The following is a 26,235-nucleotide window of genomic DNA, read 5'->3' as shown; positions in this document are numbered from 1 at the left end:
CTACCCTATCCTCGTTGAAAGAGAGTCTTTAAATCTGTGGCTGAACAACTTATGGGACTTCACACTGATTAATTCATCTGGTCAGAGTCTCGAGGCTGACATGGCATCTTCTCAGCCATCCATTGGGATCAATGTCATCATTTTATATGAAATGAACTTACTCCTTTATAGGATTAATGGGAACAAGATTTCAACCATTGGCTGTGGATGTGGCTCTGGAATTTAATTTGTTGATTTCTGAAAACACAGAAGACCTCATCTTTTCCTGAACTATCTAAATATAAAATAAACTGATATTGGAATTTTAGTAGAAGGCCAACTCATTTAAAGTAAGTAGTCTTCTTTTCTGAAATGTTTAGTGGTTTATCACAAGCATGTCATGTTCTTAAGAAAAATCTCTCTCCTCATGGAGAGAGATGCTGGGAATCCAGTCACCACAAGACAGGCTTAGGGTGTTTTTGATTGGAGGAAGCACCAATTCTTCTATCCTTTTTGTGGATGCCACAACCTGTTTCCTCTCTGAACTCATTACCTGAGCGTGTCTGTCAAGTTTTACTAACCAGAGCAGGGACTTCTGGCTGAAAAGTTGACTTCATTTTAGAGGACTTGGATTCTAAAGGAGAAGACAGAGAAGACAGATTTACATAGAGACCACCTACTCTAGGAGTGATACCCTGGATATACTGTCACACTCTTAAGCTCATCAGAGTCAGATTAGTTCCTGTTGGACATAGAGCTCAGCTTTCCTGTGGGACTATGAGCCACTCTCATGCCTTCAATCAATTCCATTCTCATTAATGTAACTACAGTCTATGTCTTTAGTATTCTTTCAAATAAATGATGAGATCTCTTTTAAATTTGCTTGGTTCTTGAAAAGTAACCTGCCAACCCTTGGTAGGTAGCTCTTTATACTCTTGGAAAAATACAACACAAGGGGATATGTTCTATTGTATTATGAACCCTATCATTAGCAGGCATTCCCAAGGTGAAGATGATGCAATGCCTAGGAGAGGGTCCATGTTGTGAGCTCCCTGCCTATACTCATAGAGCACTGTGGTCTGCAAATATTTTAACTACTCATTCCCTCTACTATTTAAGCATGACATACTTAAACTGCCCTGGCCCCATCAAGCTTGAGATTTCTTTTCATAAATGTTTTTACTTAATTTCCATTGCTTCTATAAGAACAGCCTCCACATCTTTCATCTGTGAGTGAAATCTGAAGGGGTCTTTTTCTTGGCTATGTGACTTAATATCCTCATGCTCCAAAGAGAGTTCACTTGGGATGTTTACTCAATTTATGCTTGAGTTGTTCCACCCACCTCATCCATTCTCCCTCCTCTGGTCATTTTTTTCTCTCATTCTTCTCCACTAAGCGTCTATGATGTCATCACAAAGCAGAGGTCAGCATTGGACTCCCTTTTCCCCCAGTGCCTTGCATAGAGGCATCAGCCAGTTCTCAGCCCAGATTCCTCATGTCTTCATTCCACTCTGTCTTCCCCACCTCCATTGATATAACCTTTTCCTGTTATCATCTTTCGCTAGATGAAATGCGCACGTGTCTAATGTTCTGAGCAATTACCTATGTGAAATTGTCTTCATATCATCTGCTGAGCTTTGAATATGTCACCCCCAAACTTGTGTCAAGGTGAGAAGACATAGCAAGAAAGTCCTGAGCAACTATGGGAATTTTGACCATGGCCTCCGCAGCCTTGGAAGCTAGAATCCTCAGAAACGAAATTTCTTCACTCTATGCATTGTGTGTTCTTTGGTATTCTGTATCATAAAATAAAATGTATGAAGACTAAGAAAATCCTTATTTTATGTATTTATATGATTTCCAAGGACATGTTTTTATGTATAACTTCTCCTGTCAGCTATACTTAAAACCAAAACAGCATGCTATTTATTAACTTCTCTTTAGCTATAGTTAGCTTATTGGATAACATATAATAGCTAATGATTCTATCCTATGTTTAAAGATAAAAATTATCTCAAGATAGGCTATTCACATAAACTAACAATTTAAAACAGACAATAGTGTGGCTTAATTTTTAATATAGATATTAAAAAAACACACACTTTTGAAATGGGAATTATATGACTGACAAAATTAGCATACATTAATATTTTGGGCTTATAATAGAGCACCTAGACACCAAGTTTCTCAAGAGCAGAAACTTTGTTTTTGTGTGTTTCTTCACCTAGCGTATTTGTATAAGTGCAAATGGAGCCCCCATCAAATGGTAACTAAATTGAATAAAGTTGATATTTTGGAAGCATTTTAATATTTATGACTTGAAATTGAACAAATGAGCAAATTGCCTTCCATGAAAGGGAAGTCCAGTGAACTTAGGAATGCCAATATATGGAAGTCTTTGACTTTCCCACTGTCATTTGCAAATAAACACAGAGTTGAAGCATTTGAAGCTTCCTTTGCATTGCTTACAAAAAGAGGATTTGGGAAATGTGGAGTTGGCATGCTCTATGCTATTTTTGAGTAGTATAGATTGTCAGTCTCTACTTTTGGCTGAATGATAACCTGTGTGTTCAAGAGTCCAAGTCACTGCTAAGAAGATAAGGGCTGCATTGGGTTCTCCTCCCTCTGCTTGTGACAGATGTAAAGCGAATACTCTACTAACACAATGTCTGGTAACTGTCCTCTTTAACGACTATGTAGTAATTCTGTTCTCTTTAATTCACATCCTGACTTCTACCGTGACTTACTCAAATAAATTAATATGCACATCTATATGAACAGCAATGCTTAGAGAGGTGAAAAGTGGATAACTGTGCCTATGAAGCCATGCTTACAGAAAACCAGTTTTTAGGAAATTATATCAGAAGATATTTAGAGATACAAACTCCAAGAACAGAAGCCACAAATTGGCAACCTATTGAAATGGACGGCGGAACCTGGTTTTGTTTGTCACACATGGTATGTAACTGTTGTTATTATTGTTGCTGTGGCTATTATTACTTAATCTTTAGCAATCAGGAGATTTCCCATCAAAATCCAGATTCCCAGTGTCTCCCAAGAACCAGGAGATGCTCTAAGAAATTGCTTGCAATTCAAACACTGGCAGTGCTGTGATTTTAAACTGTAAATGGCCACAATTTCAGGGCTCCCATCTCTTTATCTGAATGTTTCTCATCTGTATCAAATGGTATAAGGTACAAGCACTGAAATGCTTACCCAGAATGCTCCCTGACTTAATGGGGTATTGCACATCAACCTATTCTACCTGTAATTTCCACCCCAATTTCTATGTTATATCAATTTCTCCTCCATATAGTTTTTCACATTGGGGCCTATTTTCTCTCTGTCCTTGTTATGAGTTTTATCCAGATCTTGCTTTCCTTGCTTTGGGCTGCTGAAAGGATCCACCCTTTGCCCTTTTCCCTTCTCCTCTTTTTCTCCTACTCCATTTTGAGCCCATATTTCAATATACTGTTTCTTACTCTCAGATCTCTAGGGCAACATGGAGTCAATGTCTGTCTATTTGAAACCAAGGTGGAACTCAGCTAATCTCCCTTTCATTTTGGTCAATGTATAAACAAATAATGAGCTATCATGCACCAAAGTACTCCATTCTGGCTGCTCTGGTGGTGTGGCCACCAGGAGTCCCTTGTTTTCCTCACATGGTGACCAGTCTTTGCAATCTCCCTGAGTCTGTACATTTTGGGAAGCAGCTGACCTTTTCTGTTGCTTATTTCATAATATCACCCCATCCTCTCATTATTTCAGAACAAGGATTCCCAGAGTATGGTACCTAGAAGTCTCATTTCAAAGGATGATGTCCTATGCGTTGGGTCATTTTCTATGGCTCCACCTGTATCCCAAATTGCTTCTATTAGGATCAAAAAATCAGAGAGATGATAGATGGTACATAGATCCATATTCAGATAGGTAGTAGTTGGATGGATGGATAGAGATAGATAAATGATAGATAGATAGATAGATAGATAGATAGATAGATAGATAGATAGATAGTAGAGTATATATGCAAGTGTAAAATACAGCTATATGCATAGATAGGTAGGTAAGTATATAAGTGGATATATAGATTATAGAAAATATGAGTGATAGAAGATGATAAATAGATAGACATTTGTTAGTAGAGTATGTATGTGAGTAGCTGGATATATAGTTAGATCAACAGGCACCTAGATATAGATAGTTGATAGAAGATCTGTATGTAGATAGATGATTGATAGGCAGACAGCTAGATGGATAGGTAGATAGATGATAGATGGATAGGTTCATAGATTTAAACTCATAGATATACAGCTACCTCAGTTTGAACTTTGGGAAGCCTAGCATTTGTAGATGGCATGGCTGGCATTGGTAGACTTCTAGGTGGTTTGAGAAAGAAGGAAGTAAAATTCAGTTCATATTAAAATTAGTGTATTTTAAATGCTGTTGCTAAAGCACTGTTTATCCTGTATAACCCTGGGTGTGGCTTTCCTCTGCTCTTTGACATCACCCTGGAAGCTACCAGGCCAATGACCTACTTAAGGAGTGTCATGCAAGAGCTGTTGACCTTTCCATCAAAATCAAGATGATGGAAACATCAGCTTCTTGGAAGGAGTGTGTTTCTTTTTACTGGCTTCTGCATCCTCATACCTTCTCTCCCATTATTGCATGCTTATCAGATGCTGCCTTAGACTGCATTTAATGTAGACCTGTCTGAAGATGAAAATGTAGAAAAGTACCAGTGTGTAGAAGGTGGTGATTGTGAGTCTAGTCCTGGTTGCATGATCAACTGAGGTCATGCACTCTCTGGGTACACTTTGTTGACCACCCCAGTGAGTACCTACCTCATCCCTGAATATGCAATGGGGAGAATTTACCAAGAGGTCTACAGTGGGTAAACAGAGGCAGTGCTTTGGGGAAAGTGTTTATATTGTTCATTCAAGGAAAAAAGTCTTTCCTGAGCAACTTGAAGGATTTTTTTCATTATCTTTAAGGCAGGGCAGTGGGGGAGGGATAGATTTTGATTGCACAGAGTTGGGGAAGTTATTATGATAAAGTACCATAACAACAACAACAACAATAATAATAATAAATAATAATAATAAGAGAATTTACAGCTCAGAGACAAGTGTCTGAGATTCTGTTTGTAATTCATTAGTCTGCAAGTTTGAGTATGACCCAGATCCTTTTCAACCCCAGTCTGTAAGATGGGCACAACTCTATTGCAGAGTAGGTTGTATTAGGAAATAAATATAAGAGCACAGATAACCTGCTAAAACATGTGCGCATTTATGAATACAGACATTTCCAAGAGTAAACCAAGATCTCAGAAATACTGTTTTTCAGCCATGTTTTTAAGAAACAGAAAAAATAAACCCTCATCCTTCATGTGAAGCACACAGTCTAACACCAATGAAGGAAATAAGGCCTGTGATGGTTGAGCAGCAAGCCATGGCCACAGAGGTGAGAAGCAGCTGAGCTGAGATTTAAAGTCATGGGTGACTGCTTTCAGATGCTGTATTCTTTCTGCTGAGCCCATTAGTCCCCCCTCCACCTTCTTTTTTGCCAACCCATACACTTTTTCTTAGCAGCAAAAATGAAAGACATTTATGTTCGAAACTAACTCATCCTGATAATTCCCAATTAAGATGTTGTCATCTAGCATCTGGCTCCATTTCCTTTTATGAAATATTGTAAACATAATTTGAGTATAGCTTAAATGAAGTGTCCAAATGGGATAAAAACAGGTCACCTGGGAAATTAGATCTTATAGATTACAAGAATTCAATGCCTAAGTTGTACTTAATGGACATAGTTTTTTAAAGAGAATTCTTTGGAAATGATTGGTGTATTGGTTCCATCATTATTTCTACCTTAGTCTACAATGTGGAACAATTAAAATCAAACTAAATAATATGAGCTTCATGTAATACAGTAGCAAAAGGCAGCTTCAGCTAATAGACTTGACATTCACAAGAAAAACCTGGGGGGTGGTCTTTGACCCAAGTTCATATTTTCCGCCTTACCTTGTTTTAGAAAGATTGCATATAAAATATTTTTTGGGTAAAATATATCAGAGAATTTTTGGGCCCTGAAACTTTTTTAGTAAATGAATTCAAAAATACTTCATATGACTGAGCCTGAAATACAATCTCTGGGGTGTGTGTGTGAGAGAGAGGGAGGGAGGGGGAGAGGGAGAGAGGGGGAGATAAGATGGAAGAACAGGTGAGAGAGGGACAGAGGGGGAGAGAGAGAGAGGGAAACACACACACACGCGCACACACACACACACACACACACACAGAGAGAGAGAGAGAGAGAGAGAGAGAGAGAGAGAGAGAGAGAGAGAGAGAGAGAGAGAAGCAGCCAAAAGTTGATGTTGGGTGTCATCTTCTATTACTCTGTGCCTTAATTTTGAGATAGGGTCTCTCATGAAACCTGGAGCTCACTGGTTCTGCTAACCTGGCTATGACAACCAATCCTCCGGGATCCTCCTCTTTCAGGTTCCTCAGCACTGAGATTGCTAGCATTCGTCACCATGCCTTCTGAAGTAGATATCAGAAATCCAAACTCTGGTTCTCTTGCTTGTATGACAAGCACTTCACCAAGTCTTCTCCCTGCCCTCTTAAGGAGTATTGTAAGGAGAGGAGCCCTTACTGTGCCTTGATTATTGACCAATTAGATAAAAGAAATCAATAATTTTTAGTTGAATGCTTTCAAAAATATTTTAGTTGAATGAGGGTGGAGGTAGTGTGGGATTAAGGATAAAGTGCACGAGGATGGTGTGTGTTGGCATTGCTTTAAATACAGTAGACAAGCATTCTTTAGAGCACACATTCATTCCATACTTAGAGGGGACTGAACCATCATTTCCCCTTAGCCTGGTGACGTGATGGTTGAGCCCATGTACTGTCAAATTCGATAACCTGGGATCCAGTCCCAGCTCTCACACTTCCTGATCTTGCAAGTTTAGGCAAGTTCCTTAGACTCTTTAGGGCTCAGTTTTCTCATTGGTGAATTATTGACGATCACTGCTTCACAGGGTCTCAGGATGACTCAGCATCATCGCCAATAAATGCCAATAAACACGTCAGTGTGGTTAATGCCATCAGTATTGCCTGGAGCTTGTATCACCTTCTCAACTTAGTCCTTAGACTCTTCTGTGACCTTACAACACAAACGCTGTTTTTTGTTAACAGAACGGCTTAATGGCATTATGAGAAAGACGCATATTCCTATTTAGGTAAAATATCAAATTGGGTTCCTATAAGAGGCATGAAGATGTCCAGAAAAACAAAAAAGCTGTAAAGACAATCCTTCTAGTAACTAATCACAAGCCTGGATGTATTTTCAGAAGCGGCACTAATTTGTACTCCTCAAAGGAGAACATATTGATTTGTGTGTGTATTTCAAGCAGTGCTCTTACGCATGCTGGGCCTGTGGTCGCAGCACCCTCCTCTGGGGACAGTGGCTTCTTTAACTGCAGTGAATGGTGATTCTATTTGTAGGCATTCTTGCCGACAGCACACCTTTCTTTTTGTGGTGATTATTGCATCCTCAAATTACACTGTCTTCTTGGAGCTAAGATACATGTCCAGCCCCTCCAACCCCTCCAACCCCTCACAAACAGTGGTTCTCAATGTTCCGAATGCTTCGACCCTTTAATATAGTCCCTCATGATGGTGAACCACCCCCCCACACACACACCGTAGAATTATTTCACCACTACTTCATAACTGTAATTTTGTTACTATTATGAATAATAATGTAAACATCTGATATGCAAACCCAAGGGGTCTCAACCCACAGATTGAGAACCATTGCTCCAGAGACAATGGTCTTTTGAACTGTGGAATCTGTTTGCTGCAACCCAAAGACAACAGAACAGTTTCAATACTGAATATTCTCAGACTGCAGCTCAGGCCACATGTGTATAATAACAGAAAGGCAGAATGCTGGTCTCATTTGAACTCCAGGGACATGCTTGCCCCTCCTGAGCCAGCTTGTCATTGTAAGCAAAACGCAGCATTTTTACAGCAGTAGAAGCAAATCCAGAAGATGGTGACTTACCTTCTTTTAACCAAGGAATGTTATTTTTGTCATTTTCAAAATGCTCGGCTGTTCTTCCTTTTATCTTTTCCAACTCAGTTTCTGACATCTGAAGGGGGGGAAACAGAATGTGTGGTATAAGAAATACATTGAGACCACAAATTGTGAGCACAGTTTTATGTTTGGCGACTCTTGACATATTATGAAAAAATTTCCTGTCTGCTGTGTTGGGAGCATCATCTAATAGGCCTTCGCTTTGGTCCGCTTGGGTTATTTAAAATCCTGACACCGAGAACTGAACTCTGTGTTATACAGTACTTCCGAGCTCTGCAGCAAAGCCTGCTGTAAGATCCTAGAACTCTTGGATATAAGTGAATAACAGATTCCTAACCAGACTCAGATGTGTCACAAATAAATAAGCATTTGGTTACTGTTTAGTTCCTTTTCATGTCACATAGAAAGGTGTGCTAAAAAGTACCACACAAAGACACAGAGAACAATCAAACACAATAGGACCCTTTCAGGAATGTGTTGACTGGAGTAAGAGTCTTCCTACCTAAGCTAGCTAGAGTCCCGAAGGTATCTAGGAAGCCTTTTGCTCCTCACCTTCAGAGCAGAGCCCTTGACTTTCAGTGCTTGCTGGCTATGCAGGCTCTCCTCAGTTCAGCACTCCCCCAGTACTTACCTGTGTGTTGCTGAAGGAGGAGTGCAGACTGGGGTGTGGTGTGCTGCAGCCTCCCTTGTCTCTGGGTGTCCAGCATTCCTCTACCCTGGCAGAAGTGAGCACAGAGGCAAACACGCTCCCTCCCTGGGTGGTGCTAGATTTGTATGGCTGCCAGAAGCATCCAACTTGCGGCTGAGAGTTGTGTTTTTGTTTTTGTTTTTTTTTTTTTAAAGGTAATATAAAGCTTGTGGTTTAAAACAATAAAACCTCCTCCAGGCTAACACTTATTTAAAATGACACTCTACCAAGCAGGCTAAGAACAATGAATTCTTTTCAAATGCACAGAGTGGCTCCCAACCCCTTCTCTTCCTGCCCACCATTCATTACTTAGTATTAATATTAAGAGGGGCTGAAAGAACATACTGAAAACATATACACAAACTATTTGGTTTAAAAGAGAGTACCTCCAAAGCTGAATTCCCCAGATGTTCATTCTCTGGCTGCTGTTTTGAAAATCATTTTTCTCCCTAACATTTTATAAGCATTAAGAAAACACTGAATTTTTGATTTTATCATTTACAGATATTCTAAAGAGGATTTGGAGTGGCATTCCAAAGAGCATTAGTCATTACATTCTTAGGTAAGGACAACACCATTTTTAATGAAAGATAAAAACCTAAATGTGTAGCCCTTGAGTATACATGATAAATAATTCACCCTTCCTGAAAGATGACTTTTTTTTATTGTGGCAGTATTTGGTTTGTATTTCAAAGCAGTTGGCCCCTTCTGATGTGTTTGTCTGACACAGACGTTATCCAATTGTGTAGTAGTCATTTCTCCCACCACCCAAACTTTATTTCTTTATCCCTCTGCTCTTTGTCTTATTATATTTAAAACTGTCTTGATCATCCAATTTTCACACAAATGCCACCTTTGGTTCCCTCCTTTATGAGTAAGATAGATTTTAGACCACTTAGACAACTAGAGAAGGCCTTGAATGGTAGGATTTCTCTGCATGGCTTTCTACCCAAGATCCATATTCTTTAGAAAGCCCAAAATCTACTCCAACTCAATTGTGTGGCTGTTGTTTTATCATTTACATTCCTAAATATATTTTTCACAGTGTTATCTCACTGCTCCCTGAAGGAATTTTGATATCTTTACATCTAAAAGTGATTTTTCCTTTGTCTGATTCTCTTAGAATTCTTCATGTGATTGGTCTCCATTTTAGTCTTTCTGAGAACCTGCCCTGTCTTCTCAACAATGCTATGAGTCCCTACAGTATCACCTTCTTTGATGTATTTTCTGGCTCTTGTTAATACATGACCAGGTCATTCACAAACTAATGATTGTTAAATCAATAAAAAAATACTGTACCAAATTTTCCTTAATCCCCCAAGTTGTAAAATATGTGGTATTATTTCTTCTATACCAGTTGATTTTTCAATAGTTTAAACCCTTGTCCTTGAGAAAAGCAAACCATCCATATATGTCATGTTATTGGGACCAGAGATACTTTTAGTTAATAATAATCATAGAGACAAGACTTTAAAGCACCAAACAAGATTAGTACATTGGGTGAGAAATTCACACAGAGGCAATAGAGGATGAGAACAGAAGTAATGGACTATAGTCATATCAGATGATATTGTTAACAGTATTCTTCAATTTAAATTATCTTTGTTTTAATTTTCAAAGTGGATTTGGGTCTCCAGTAGGTCCAAAGGTTGTACATTCTCTGAAAGGCAAGGAATCATGGGAACCCATGTGGGCAATGTGGTGGTTAATTTTGATTGTCAACATGACAACTTTTACAAACAGTTAAAACCCAAGCTGCTGGGCACACCTGAGGGAGATTTCTTGACTGGATCATTTGAGGTAGGAGGAGGGCCCATCCTAAATCTGGGCCACGCATTCTGGTTGCAGCTATATATAAGTATGTGGAAGAATGTTTTTGTTATTTTGCCTGGTTGCTCTCACTTTCACAGGAAAGTTCAATTATCCTGATATTGATGCATTCTTTTGCTGATATTGGAGCCTAATTCTCTGAGATTCTAACTTAGACTGAAGACCAGCAGCTTTCCAGGAATTCCCTGGGACTTAACACCAGACTGGGACTGCTGAGACATCCAGTCTTGTGGACTGAAAAACTACTGGATTTTTTCTTTTTCCATTGTGAGGCATATATATTTATTTATTCTATCAGTTCTGTTCTTTTAATTAACCCTAACTTAAAAGTTATGCTTCAGGTCAATTGTAAAACCACTATAAAGGCTGGGATTGTGTTTATGGTTACTATACTCACTTCCAGTGCTCCTAGGTCTGTTGTGGAGCCTCTGTAGGAACTTCTGGCTATATTTATTTATTTTATACTTATTTCCAAATCATCTTCTGGCTTGCCATCTCAGAAGAAGCCCATATTTCAAAATTGTGCCCACAGCCCTTGCTTTGCAGACTATAGGTGACTCTTTTGGTTCCTCTTTAGTCTATAATTGGTGTTTGACTGTTCTTGACTTGTGTTCTCTACTTGTTTACCGTTGCAACTTATATTATTAATTATGACCTAGTAGTATACTTTTCAAACTTTGGAATCTTTGAATGGGAGTTATTTGGGGAGATATGTTTTATAAACTGTAAATAACTAGTGTTGACTAATCCCATTGGTCCTGACCATTGGGATTTTTGTCTTGTTTTATAATTTTTTTTCTGCATCATCACTACCCTTGAATTTTGGCTTTTCCTTCAACTTGACTTTTGTCATTGAGAATGGCACTATTTTTCATGATGACAACTCACTTGGAATCCTATGGGTACCTAGTATTTGTAGCTAAGCATTGAATTCACTTTTCTCTCCATCTCAGCAATCATATGGTAAGCATAGGTATCGGGTCTTTGTTCCTGTTTCTCTTATTCTTCATGTAAATCATAGTGAATGTTCCCTACAGATGCCAACACTGACATTGTCTGTTCACATGTTCATGGACCACAGAATTCTCTGCCTGGGTAATGGAGTCTGATTTGCACTAGGATTTTAATCTTTTGAGTTATGCTTGATCTCAGAATGAATGAGCAGAGCCTATGACAGGTCCATGGCTGAGAATAAAAGAAAACAAGTTGTTTGAAGCAATCAGGACAGACTGGGAAACATAACCAAATCTGAAGCCTCAAAGTGACAGGTCAGCCTCAGATGTCACAGGGACCTGAGTTCTCATCAGAATCCAAGGCAAACAAACACATTTATTTGTTTGTTTGCTGATTTACCTGTATCAAGATAACGTGAGCATTCTCTTGCAATAGTTCCCTTGTTTACACTCAAGAGTTCCTTTTGTTTAGCTTCAGAAATCTGATCCAGAAATAGAATCTTTAAGCTGTCCATCAGAAGGCAGATTTTGCCATGAGCAAAGTATTTATGGTGATTTCAAGCTCCTGTTCCAGTTAGAATAGGATTGGATATAAACCTCTCCCCTGAGGACTTCCAACTGCCAGGTTCCACCCACAGAACATTCTAACAGCTGAACCCTGGCCTCAAAATACAAGGTAAGAAGCCCAAGCTCAGGAACTTAAAAATCCCACCTGACTCCCCAAGAAAAGCTATATAAACCCTGTCTTCCGCTCAGTTCTCTGTTGCTTCTCACCCAATCAGAGGCAGCCACCATCCTGTTTGTTCCCCCTCCCAACAAATCTCTCTGTGTGTGGTTTGTTGTGCAGGGTGACTTTGGGGTATTCTTTGGCTCAGGTCTGCCAGTATTCCTTTCCATCTAATCTGTAACACATTGAATGCATAAAAAGTGGCATTTTAACGAACAAAACAACAACAAAATCACCTTCAACTTTTTGACCGCCTAAGAACACTCCACAGTTATCATTTAGTATTGCTAGTAAAGCAACAAAACTGCATATGTAACACAAGAATATCAATCACTGTGTCACCAACTTACATTATTAAATTTGAGGACTATAATTTGCAGAATGGAGCCTGTGATGGCTAATCTTGGTTGTCAATTTTACTATATCTGAAGTCAACTGAGCCCTAAGCAGCTGGGCATGCCCATGATGAGTTTCCTTGATTGGACCATTTAAGGTGGGAAGATCCATTCTAAATTCAGGTCATTTAAGTTCAGAAGACCCACTGTAAATCTGGGCCAAACCTTCTAATGGCAGCCCTCATAAAAGGACATGGAAGAAGAACTACTTTTGCTCTTTTGCTTTCTCTCATTACAAAGTTCATTCACCCCACTGTTGAGGCATTCCCTCGCTGGTATTAGAAAGTACCCCTTCAAGATTCCAACATACTCTGAAGACTAGATGAGCCTCCCATTCTCATAGGTAAAGAAAAGTACCTATTTTTTTTTTTTTGCTTTTCCTTTAAGAGATAGTCATTGTTGGATTATTCATATCACAACCTATAAGCCACTCTATTAAATCATATACCTATGAATATATATGCATGTGTATTCATTCTATCATTTCTGTTCCTCCAAAGTACCCTGACTTATACAAAGCTCTTTAAAGGATTTGAGGGTTGGATTTGTACAACCACAAACACGATGTTATAGACTGGTATTCTTTGAAAGTGTACTTTCTACTACAGATTATAATTGCTAGCATTTAGTATAATTTAAAAATAGTCAATAGCTACTCAAACACCTAAGACATCTCACCAAACAATGAAATTTAACAATTATCTTTGGTCTTTTGTGTCCTTGGTACAAGAATCCACATGGAGTGGCTAAACAGTCATCCAAAGTGTCAAGGAGAAAAGGAAATGACTCATGAATGAATAGAACTCCCTATTTGCTACATAGACTCTTAGGGGACAGAGAGAGTTAATACCACAAATCAAAGACCAGCAAGGGTATGAAGCAAGGGTTTAGAGCACACTTAGCTTATCAGAAGTGGAACAACAACACTCAGGCTATAAATTGCCGTGTTTTATCTTTCTTCCATTCCAGACCATTAAACAAAGATGCTTACCTTGACCAAACTATTTTATATAGTTATTTTCATTAACTTCAATCATTGTTGATGAGAAATATTATAATGTTATAAATTATGTTATAATGTTATAAAAGTAACTGCATTTGACACTTGCCTGAAGATGCATGGTTTCCCTGGGGCTTATAACATGCATTCTTTCCTTCCCGTGCTCCCTTAGGGAACGTGTTGCTGCACTTTAAGTCATGCGTAAGCACATGGAGTCAGTCCATACCTGCCTTCTTCCTTCATGCCTTCTCTGTAGTGTATACCATTGTGGTATGCTTCACACTTGTAAATGTCATAACCCCATAAGGGATGTGCATATCTAGCTGATTTTTTCTCATAGAGAAACTCAAAGAAAAAGTTTTACAAAATGTTTGTATTGTCATAATGTATGGTTGTCATCCTTCCTTCCCTAGGTGGCAGTTTTCATCTGATGCCATTTTTCTCTACCCCAAAGACTTTTCTTCAGAATTTCTTGAGGTCTAAGAGAAATTCCCTTAGATCTCATTTGTCTAAAGATGTCTTTAGTTTGCTCTCCTTTATGAAGGATGTTTATTCTGGATATTGATTGTTTTTCCTTTCTTTTTTTGTAGTCCTTGGAACTGAATTTGGGACCCCATGGACACTAGAAAAGTATTAGGTCATCGAGTTCTCTCCTCAGCCTTCCTTTACTTTTTGAGACAGTCTCACTAAACACCAAGCTGGCGGGACACCTGTCCTCTCTTAGTCCAGACTGGCCTCCAGCTTTAGCCCCTTGGGGAGGTTGGTTTATAGACTTGTGGCATCAGGCCTTGTTTATATATTTAATTCTTGATTGTCAGGTATGTTTCTTTTTCTTGTTTTCTATTCTTTTGCAGTCTTTCTTCTTTTTCATTTTTTGCTGTTCTCTTCACCACTCTCTTATACTTTTCCCTTTCTAGATCTTGACTCTATCTTCCTCCTCTTTTCTTTGTTCTTTGTGTATTTTTAATTGTTGTTTTTAGGAGCTTTATTATGCAGTGTTTAGGGTAATTTTTCATATGTTTTTATTTCTTCAAATACTGTTTGTTTTGTTTTTTATTTGCTTGTTTTTTGTTGTATCAGCTCTTTATTTGCTATTCCAATTATGTACATGTTAGAGTACTTAATATTTTCATAGAGGTCCCATTGTTTTTCACTTCCCTTTATTCTTCAGATTAAATAACATACTTATTTGCCTCTTTGTATCCAAACCTTTCTTTCTGGTGTACTCTATCTATCATTAAGAACAGCTGGCATCATTTTTGTTGTTGTTCTAGAATTTCCCTCTAGCCTTTGGTATAATTCCAACTCTTATTTTTTTTTGGTGGTTTTCCAATGTCATTTATTATCACAATCTTTATCTTCTTTATTTTACTGATAGTTTAAAGTCATTATCTAAGGATTCTAACATCCCAGTCTACAATCAACTGCTTTTATTAATGTTATTCATTTCCTTTCTTAAAGGTACCCTGGAGAAGGGGAAAGAAAGGGTCAAGATCCCCTGAGCAAATTGGGAACACAGGAAGAGGGGGGAGGGAGCTAGGAGAATGAGAATGGGAGAAGAGGAGGTATGCAGAAGACATGAGGGAGCAGAAAGTTTGAGTCAGAGGAAGAATATAAGATAACAAGAATGGAGATACCATAATAGAGGGAGACATTTTAGCTTTACAGAGAAATCAGGCACTAGGGAAATGTCTGGAGATTTACAAAGATGACACCAGCTAACAATCTAAGCAACAGAGGAGAGTTACCTCAAATGCCCTTCCCTGATAATGAGATTGATGACTGACTTACATGCCATCCGATAGCCCTCATCCAGCTGCTGGTGGAAGTAGAAGCAGACACCCACAACTAATCACTGAACTGAACTGGAATCCAGATGCGGAGAAGGAGGAGTGAAGAGCAAAGGGGTCCAGACCAGGCTGGTGAAACCCACAGAAACAGCTGACCTGAACATCGGGGAACTCTTGCTCCCCAGACTGATAGCTGGGAAACCAGCATGGCACTGATCCAGACCCATGGGTTTCAGTGAGGAAACCTCGGAAATCTACGGGACCTCCTGTAGTAGTTCAGTACTTATCCCTAGTATAGGTGTGGACTTTGGGAGCCCATTCCACATAGAAGGATACTCCCTGAGTCAAGACTAGGCCCTATCCCAAAGGATAGATAGACTCTGATGACACCCTATGGAAGGCCTCACCATCCAGGGGGAGAAGAAAGGATATATGATAGGTAGGTTTTTAGTTGGGGGGGTGTGGTAGGGGAGGACGGGAGGGAGAAGGGAACTGGGATTGTCATGTAAAATAATCTTGTTTCTAATTCAAATAAAAATATCTGAAAAAAAAGTGACACATTTTCTTCATTTGGCAGATGTCAATTTTTTTTTAAATCTGTATACTGAACATTTTGATGCTATCTAGTTTGAACCATGTTGTATCCATTTGAAACATATTGAACTTGTTCTAGTGAGGTAAATTGATGATGTCATGTTTCAGTCCTATCAAACTTGGCTCTAGTATTTCATATGCTAAGTCCCTCTTGCTTCTTCTCTTAGTGTTGGGGTTCAGTCCATGCTCTATGACCTGGCTACTGTGGCAGAAATTTACTCCCTTGAATGTCAACTAAATGCCCCCAAAGCTCAGTGATTTGGTGGATATAGAAAACCTTCTAGCATCATATTACCCACGGCATCTGTGCTCACAGGGCCAAATTTTGTGATGTTTTTCCAGAGGTTTCATCAATTCCCTTTATATAGGAAACATGCCTCCTGTCGACCTTGTGGTACTCCAAACTATAGATCTAACCTATCTCCAGTCTCTTTATTCTTTCTTCAGAGGGTCTATGACTCCATTAATATTTTACTTACCCATAGTGAGACGAAATGATGCCAGGTTAAGAGCTGGAGTCAAGTTATAGCTCATCTGTTGTCTGTTGTGTTTTCCAATAAAAATATCTTCTTCCTACGTTTGGGCTCATCCTGTAATTAGAGGTATAAGCCATGTGCCATTTACTCCAGCAAGATCAATTGAAGAATATATTTCTGTAATTAAATGAAACCTTAAGCAAAGGGTTCCTCAGCTTTGAGATTCCAATCCTGCCTTGAGTTTATAAAAGAATCAGTATTTTTGAAAGTGAGCCCTTCTTATAATAAGTACCAAAGAGTTGTGATCCCAATTTAATCATAAATTATACACTAAATAAGAATAAAATTTTGCTTAAAAGTGGCATTTAAGTTACTCATCTCAATAAATTCTGAGAAAGAAGTAGCGGAGTAAGAATGGAATTCAAGAAAAGATGTGTCAGTATGGTTTAAATATCGGATGGTCATTTAAAAAGGACTTGGTTTATTATCTTATGTTTAATCCTGGCAGTATTAGGATAATAAGACCTCTAGATAGTCTTTACTCATTTCTTAGAAGTACTTTGATGGATTTCAAGGGTTATAAAGCAATCCTTTCTTTCAGCTTTTTGTCTATCTATCTATCTATCTATCTATCTATCTATCTATCTATCTATCTATCTATCTATTTGTCTATCTATCTCCCCTCTTTCTCTCTCTCTGTGTGTCTCTGTCTCTGTCTCTGTGTCTCTGTCTCTGTGTCTCTGTCTGTCTCTGTCTCTGTCTCTGTCTCTCTCTGTCTCTCTCGATGTGTGTGTGTGTGTGAGAGAGTTGGTAGGTATTAAAACTAGGGTCTTATACATGCTAAATGTATACCCTACCACTGAGCCATACCCTAATTCAATAAAACCTACAGGAACTCTCTGCATGCCACCTGTTATTGAAGTATCAGTGACAGATAAAAGCATTACATAAAAAAATGAGGTCAAAGCATCAAAAGGACAGGACACCTGGGGTATTCAAAACAACCTAGATCATCTGGGAAGAGGGATTCTCAACTGAGGAATTACTCTATCTGGCTGGACTATGTACATTTCCATGAGGTGTTTATCTTAAACTAATTGACATAAGATGTCGAAGCTCACTCTGTGTGCCATAGTCCCTAGGTAGCCACCTAGGGATATGTAAGAAAGCTAGTTGAGTGCTAGCAGAAAGAACAAGCAACTAAGCAGAATTCCTCCAAGGTCTCTCTTTTGGTTCCTAGCTTGAGTTCCCTCAGAGATTCACCGTTATTTGGAAGTGTGGAATCAAATAAATCCTCTCATTCTCAAGTTCCCTTTGGTTGGTGTTTTGTTACAGCAAACAAAAAAGCAAGCTAGAAGGATCTCAATAAGAGGTATCATTTTCAGATGCAACTAGAGGACATAAACAGAGTTAATTAAGGGTTTCTGACATTGAGAGAATATCCTAGAAACTAGCAGGAAGTGCTCCAGAAATGAAGCTCTCCAATGACAGGTGACCTTCCTGGGCTATGCAGGGGTAAAAGGTCAAGCAATGCAGAATAGCACTGATCTCAAAGGGTTCTTTTTAGATGAAAGAAACTGACAACTTGAATCTGAAAAATATTTTTCCTGTCATCCATAGAAATAAGGAATCAGTTGTTCAGTTAACACCAATTATAGAGACTTAATAATGTATGTTGTTCTGCATAAATCTAGGATGCATGAAGACTTTTGAAAATATAAAATCTAAGCATTTTTTTGAAAGAGTTGGGTAATTAGGATTGCACAGTACAGGACATTGTTCACTCTTCAAAATGTGCTTTTGTGAGTTGGTGTTCCAAATCACTTTGCAATTATTTATTAATAAGGATATATTGATTTACAAGATTGTTACTCTGCAGTGTCTTTTGCTAAATTTTCAGTGATAACTTAATTATGTAAACTAATAGCTATTATTGACAGGTATGAAGATGCTTAAAGCAACATGCTATTTAAGCAGCATGACCTGTCTGAACAGTTTACCCTACTGTTACCATCTGGAACTGCAGGTGTTTGGGGGTCACATCTCTTGTTTGCTTGTCACCTTCTGTCAGGTCCTTTCTCATATCCTTGACTGTCTTTGCATTTATAACTCCAGATCTTCTTAGCTACACAAGACAGATAACCAAAATCTTTCTCAGAGACTTCTTGATCTTCTACTGACATCAGTGAAAAGTACCTCTTTTTTTTTTTAACCCCAAGAAGTGAAGAAAGGGAAAAAAAGGGACATGTTATCTTGATCAGTCTTTTCTCTCGACCACCTCTCATGGGTCAGCCACAAAGCAGGATATTTAAATATATTGAACTTCAAATGCAATCTCAGTTTAACAGGACTTTCGGATCCAAAAGGAAATTCTAACATTTGATCAGCTATTCACAAATGATGTCTTTGTGTCCTTTAAAGAACTATAAAGCAAATAAAAAAAAGTGTAAGCAGTTTTATTTGATGTTATCAGAGATAAAATAATTCTTTGAAGAGCTTCAAGACTAATTGGAAAAGAATATCGCTATGTTCCTAAATTATTAATTTAATAAAGCTGAAGCCACACAGGACCTATATAGGTAATGCCACAGTACTGAGAGAATACACAGTTCTGGATGTTGTACAGATTACAAGGGAAGATGATACTTATTGACATGAGAGCACTTAATAGGCAAAGATTTAAAAAAACCCACAACAATTGGATATAGGGATGCTATACAATAGAGGTGACTAACGGAGAAATTGTCCCTTCCTAAAATTAGGTTTAAAGCAGAATTTCTTTCCTTCTGAGATAAACAACAAAGTGTATGATTCTTTATCTTGAATTATAAATTTCCACTAAGCTGTATAGGACATAAAAGGGAAAAAAACTGGCCTTTTTCTCCCAAATCTAGTTTGAAGTTAGGAAAAATGCTAGTGAGAGCTGTTTTGTCATTTTGAGAGATAAAATGAATGTCCCATGTTACACTAATAAAAACTAGGACTATGATTCTCACAGTGGTGTTAGGGATGGTGAGCTTATGCAACTGAAAGGGGAAAGGTCTACATTGCCAACATATTTCTCCCAGTTAGAGACTGCTGTGACTGGATGTAGCTTTGCCAGGCTAGTCTCTTCATTACATTGCCATGGACCTTCTTTCCGCTGACCTTTCCCAACTTGGGAGCCATGGGCCAGTGATGTCTTAAGGCTGCCCCATGCAATAGAACAGGTTGTACACTACAAAACTGTGGTGCATAAAGAAATTTGCAAAAAGCCGGGCAGTGGTGGTGCATGCCTTTAATCCCAGTACTGGGGAGGCAGAGGCAGGCTGATCTCTGTGAGTTCAAGACCAGCCTGGTCTACAAGAGCTAGTTCTAGGACAGCCTCCAAAGCCACAGAGAAACCCTGTCTCGGAAGAAAAAAAAGAAGAAGAAATTTGCAAAAGAGTGACTATGCTTCCCACACATCCATTACACATTTACAGTAAATAAATAAATAAATAAATAAATAAATAAATAAATAAATAGAGCTATGCAAGATAATTGTGGGGCAGCTCTGAAAGACACATGTCCCGGAATGTCTGTCTTGCTTTTTATATAGGGAGGTTGAGGAAGCCCCACCTGGAATTCTTAAGCGTTGTTCTTCATCTGTTGGCTCACCTCACCTGTGCAACTGTCCAGCACTGTCACCCCTTCCAGCTTATCCATTTCCTGGATTGTGGTGTATTTAGTTCCAGGATAAAGAACATACACTTCTGTAGAGATACCCATGACACTGATTCCCACTGAAGCTTTGTATGTCCAAAGCTAATCAGTTCCCAACAATGCATGTCGCTGTAACCAATCCCTTTAAATATATACCTTCTGTTGATTCCACTTGCTGGATGGAACCTTGATCAACGGAGTAAGTCATGCATGTTGAAATATAGTCAAACACAATTCTCTATAGTCCTGCAATGCTCTGCCTAGGGATGTCATATCAGCAGCCTCAAAGGTCTCTGTTCACATAGCTTATGGTTGCCTGAAGCCTAGAGGGTTATTGCTTGTATGGGGCACTTACTCTGATAGAATCTGGGATATGTTGGAGTCTTCCCCACACTTGTGCCACTATACAAGCACGGCTTAACAACAGAGGCACCCGAAGCAATGCAGCCCATCTCATCCTTCCCCAAATTTGCATTTCTATGGGCTTATTGACTACCAGTGCCCATTAGCACAGCACTAGAACTAGTGGTCTACAAAATGCATCTCAATTCTCCAACTGGTTCTGAGAATCTCAGTCCTTTCAATTTTGATTCTCATCATTTCTCAGGGATAGAACATACATAGCAAAGAACAACGCTTCCTGAAAGAAGTGTAATCCAGCCCCACACATCTCACAAGACCTTGAACCTTGTGATGAGGGTTAGTAACAGATAATGTATGGGTAGGCAAGGTGTCCTGGATGAAATGCTGCCACTCACACTCACTTTATCTCTATCTAGAAAACTCCCTGACAGGCATGCCCAAAAGTTTGTCACCTGGCTGCTTGTATATCTGCCAAATTCACAGTAACCATTAGAGTACAAACTGAAAAACACAGGGTTTAGTAGTATCTAACATGTGAGATACCCACTGAGGGGTTGAGAATGTGGTCCCTATTGATAGGGGATGGGATGTCCTGTACAGTGTTGAAGATGAAGCCTGGGGTACTGGACATCCAGTTGTGTAAGGATGTTCCTATATGATGAAGAGCACACCTGTTCAATGTGGTACCTCTATGCTGAGATGTGCTTTAGTATTCCAACTGGCACCACAGATTTCCTTTTCCATTCCAATCACTCACCACTATGAGCTGAGCGTATCAACTAGGTGTGGATCTGATTAGCTGATAAAAGTTATTGCTGGAAGATTGAATAAGGCTCAACTTTCAAGTGTTCATTTACATTTCAAAAGAGAAAATAATCAACTCGATAGAGGCTCTAACTAATTGATGCTGCAAGAGAGAAAAATATATTAAAATATTTTATCAGAATAGTGATGCTATCCCCTTATATCGAGAGAAATTTTGAGGTAGTTCCTTCTTTCGCAATTTTCATCCTTGAAATTCTGCCATGCCCTCACATTCCACTCTACCATACTGCCCCCTCACAGAAGAATAAAACGTGTGTGGCTAATAGCACACTGACAAAAGTATTGTTTTGTACCTCTGTAAGCAGCATTTATAAACTTGGGGGTAATGCTGACGAAAACCTAGCAGGTACCTCAATTTGCAATTTGTTTTTATGCGATTTTCTCTTCCTTTCTGTTTGTGAACTTGCCTTCTGACCAGACACTATAGAGCATGTTGATGAAGCAACCTATGTGCACTGTGGTATATTCTTCCAGAATAAGCTCGTTTCCTTGACACCAGCTACTTGGTGTGACAAACCTTTCACATCCACAATTAACCTGCCATGTTCCTTCCTAAAGGATTCTCCCTGTACAGTTGATATCAGTATTTATAGCATCAACCTTGGTATTTGCTTTATAACAACCATAATACCTATTGAGGCATTGTAGTGAGCATTTGCATAGATGTAGGTTCTCCTTGTATGCTAAAAAGTCTGGTACATCCTATGTCAGTAGGCAATGCAGGTATCTGCGTCTGGACCCCCGTATCACTAGTTGCTTTTCCTTATCATCAGCAACCTCGCTCTTTGTGATGGAAGTGATTTTAAGCAATGATAACAATTTCACAGCATCACTGGTTTGTTCCTTATCCCTTTAGATGGCCAGGATAATAACCTCTTGCAGAAGTTCTACCTCAGACTGCCAGATTGGCTTACTGCCTTCACACTGGGCAATCTTCTAGAGCTTTATCTCCAATAACTTATTTTTACAGGGAGAATATACAGATAGGGTTGTTTGTTTTTTACTTTGAGAGAGTAAGGTTTACAAAATGAAAATCACATCTAAAAACATCATTGTGGTGCAGTAGGCTGTAGAATTTGAGTAGCATCCTCTAATGTCTGGGCTGACATATAGAATCTCAAGAATGATCATGCTAAATGTGCTAGGCATGAAAACATGAGAATTTGAAACCTCAAATGCAGTTTCAATGGGATGTATATTGTTTTCCCACTATTATGAAGCTGGACAGTCAAGAAGTTGTAAGTCAAAGACTGTCTAATGTCATGACCATTTCTGGTATACTATGGCCAGGGAATCCTGCTTGAAAGTTGCTTTCAGCTTTCTAGAGATCATGTGACTGACTGCCTGTCTATTTACCTTCTACATAATATATTCTATATCTTGGATATAGATCAGGTAACAACAAGATCAGGTAACAACAAGATCAGGTAAGAAGTGTGTGTGTGTGTGTGTGTGTGTGTGTGTGTGTGTGTGTGTGTGTGTATTTAGGACACCTTTATTAAGCATGCATAAACATTTCCTCTTCACTATTCCAGAAGCAATAAAGTGTAACAATTATTCATATAGGATTTAAATTAAACAAGCTGCAGTAAATCACCAGAGGGTATATGTATGGGCTATGTGGAGATACTATACCTCATAGCGTTAGACAAGGGCTTTGAGTATTTGCTGATTTGAGAGGTTTGTTCAGTTTTCTGGGGCAGTCCTAGTATTAATCTCCTGCAGATTCCATGGGACAACTGTACATATTTACATATTTGATGATGGCAATGATAAACAAATATTCACATCTAGTAATTATTTTATAAGGGAATTTTGCTTTCTACATATAATTAAATACAAAGAACCTGATTTATGATCCTATCTTCACCTCTCCCCCTTTTAATTGAAGATAGGTTCTTCTCTCTTGCAACCCATCCTGACCTGTTTCTTCTCCCTCCACTCCTTCTAGTTCTCCCCCACCTCCCCTCTCCACCAGATCCATAACCCCTCAGTTTCTCTTCATAAAGGAGCAGGTCTCCAGGAGAAAACAACCAAATATGACAAAACAAGGTACAATAAGACAAGACAAATGCCCTCATATGAGGCTGGACTACTCAACCTAATAGAAGGAAAAGAGTCCCAAGAGTAGGCTAAAGAGTCAGAGACATACCCATTCTTACTGTTAGGAATCCCACAAAAACACCATGCTAACAGCCATAATATATATATATATATATATATATATATATATATATACGACCTAGTACAGACCCTTGTAGGCCCTGTGCTTGCTACCTCAGTCTCTGTGAGCACCTATGAGCCCTGCTGAGTTGATTCAGTGGGCTGTGTTCTCCAGCTGTCCCCCATGCCTTCTGACTCCTTCAACCCCCACCATCTTCTGTGGGGTTCCCTGAACTCTAGGGGAGACTCTCCACATAATGTCTGACGGTGGGTCTCTCCTATTTGGAGGAAGCCTCTCTGGTGATGACTGGACAAGGCACTATTAAAATCCCATCATAAGCCACTTAACCACCAAGGCAACAAGAAGAATTATCCGGTAACCAGAAGAGTCTGGCTGTGGCCAGAAGTAAATCATGTTGAGACCTGTCTCAAGTTTGCTATATCAAGAGATCTTCCCGGCTAGAAAAATCTGAGAGCCTGGCAGTCTCCCGCAGGTGACAAGACAGTGTGGAACTCAGAAAAGTCAAAACAGAAAAAATTCACATGCCAGAATACTAGACAGGCAGGAAGCTGAATTGAAAGCAAGCGTTCAGATCTTCTGCCGAGCAGAAATTAGTACATACATGTAAGGAACACCAGAGTCCAGGGGAGACTTCTAGTGCAGAACAGGAAGTATGATACCCAGCACTCACACAAGGCACAGAGTAGCTGATCAGAAGTATAGCATCCTCATAGTGGAGGAACAAGAGTGAAACTTCTCAATGGTATAGAATGACAGTGTTTGATAGCAGCCAGAAATTACCATGTGCACAACGAAACAAGAACATACAAATTCTCCCAGTAGCACTGTGGGAATCTGAGATAAATTTACATGTGGAAGGTAGATTTTAGATATTTAAGGGTTAAAAATTCAGGATTTATGTGTCTATGTAAAACAAAACAGCTGGAAAACCTGATTCCATTTTAAAGAAGGAATATTGACTTGTCTTGGGCAACAGAATGAATAATATAAATCAGCAAATAAATGCTGTAATTAATATTAATTGATCAACAGCCTAAATCAGAAATAATAGAAGCATCAAAAGAACCTTCTGGAATGGGGAAGAAGCACTTAATGATATTAATGTATAGATGTATTTTTTACTTTAAAAGTCATATATCAAAATCGCAGTGAGCTAAAGCTTTCATAACCCACAGATTTCTTTCTATAATTAGTTATGAAACTTTGAGAACACATCAGGAGTCTGATGTATATGAAAAGTGAAATTAACTATTAACATTAAATGACATAGACAAGCTGTCTTCATCGTGTATCTATATTTATCTTTACAAATACAACTATTTAATATAGCATTTGCTATTCCTGGGGTCTTTTATGGGTAAGAAAAATTGACAGAAAATAAGGAAGGAAAGACATATTTGTTGTTTTGTGCTATCACAGAATTTATTTTTATTTTGATTATTCCTTTATTTACAATGTTTTCATATCAGTCAACGTTGTATTTCAAGTGTTACACATTATAATTATGTACTTTGAAAATCTGCTAACTAAAGTAGCAGTGTTTGTTTGAAGGTAATGAAGGTGGTCACCAGGAGGAAGAGTGTGGAGTTTTTAATAAATGAAAAGTGGTAAAAATTTATACTAAATAATTAATTCAATGATATGGTTTACTCAGGTTGTCTGAAACACTCCAGAGAATCTAATATAGCTCTGTGAAGTTCATATGCAGAAGCCACAAAAAGATATTTGTCATATAGCATACGAAGGACCGAAGTAAATGAAAATGAAGTAGGTACCATTTATCATACATAATTCATACACTGAAAAGTGAAAACAGAACATAATTACTTTTTAATGAGTGTGAGTTGAAATTTTAGAAATTTCTATTAATTTTGCTTTCTTTCTGGTAATAATGGCATAAGTGTATTGTGATGATGTGAAAGGAAAAAATTAAGATTCCCAGCTCCAAGCTCTTTCTTCTTAGACAATGTTGACCAGTGGAAAGCATGCACTCTGCAGATTATTTAAGTGTACCCAGTGTATTTCACTCCATAGACCAGAAGAGTTTCTGTAGTGTTGTTTATTTCTGTTCTTCTGTACAATCTATTTTTTCTCTAATGTGAGATTTCTTGACAACCCTCCTATGTGGCTCAATTGAAACTGGTGGACAGCCAGAGCTTGTGTGCAGCTTATCACATGGTGGCATCCCAGGGAGGGATGTGTGTTTCCTGTCTCTGTCTTATCAGGACAAGACTTGGGGTCCCCGATACGAGACCATAGATTTTACCACTCTCGCAAATCCAATTTATTCTATCTATTTTAGGCTTAAGCATTCCACATCACTCTGACACCTCACTGTACTTCAGAAAAGATAAGGTAGAAAACCCAAGACACTGTGGATGGAAATGAAAGAACACTGACTGCACACAGAGATCTTGCTGGTGAAGCACATTTAACATGTGGAAATTGATAATTTGCCTACTTAAACTTTCCTAAGCGGCTTGTTTATTTAAATGATAGACTGAAGTGTGTTTGTATTTGTTTCCCAAAATTGTCAGCTAATGTGCACTCTTGCCCTTTCTACCATTATTGAAACATTAGAGAGATAAATCCCCATTTCTGTTCACCGAGACTGTCATATGCAGATAATGGCACGATGCAGAATT

General features: G+C 38.6%; 1 protein-coding gene across 1 annotated transcript in view; it reads right to left on the bottom strand.

The window, feature by feature from the left end:
• The window catches only part of Mdfic2 (MyoD family inhibitor domain containing 2), a 104,162-nt gene extending 96,027 nt beyond the window's left edge, over positions 1-8,135 (bottom strand). Inside the window, exon 1 of the mRNA XM_035448610.1 lies at positions 8,048-8,135. Coding sequence (XP_035304501.1) covers positions 8,048-8,135 — 88 coding nt within the window. The remainder of the gene's footprint in view (positions 1-8,047) is intronic.
• Positions 8,136-26,235: the final 18,100 nt, after the last annotated feature.

Source organism: Cricetulus griseus, chromosome 8 (genome assembly GCF_003668045.3).
Source record: "Cricetulus griseus strain 17A/GY chromosome 8, alternate assembly CriGri-PICRH-1.0, whole genome shotgun sequence".
Lineage (NCBI taxonomy): Eukaryota > Metazoa > Chordata > Mammalia > Rodentia > Cricetidae > Cricetulus > Cricetulus griseus.
The sequence above is the reverse complement of the archived record's forward strand: the minus strand, read 5'-3'. Positions and strand labels throughout refer to the sequence as shown.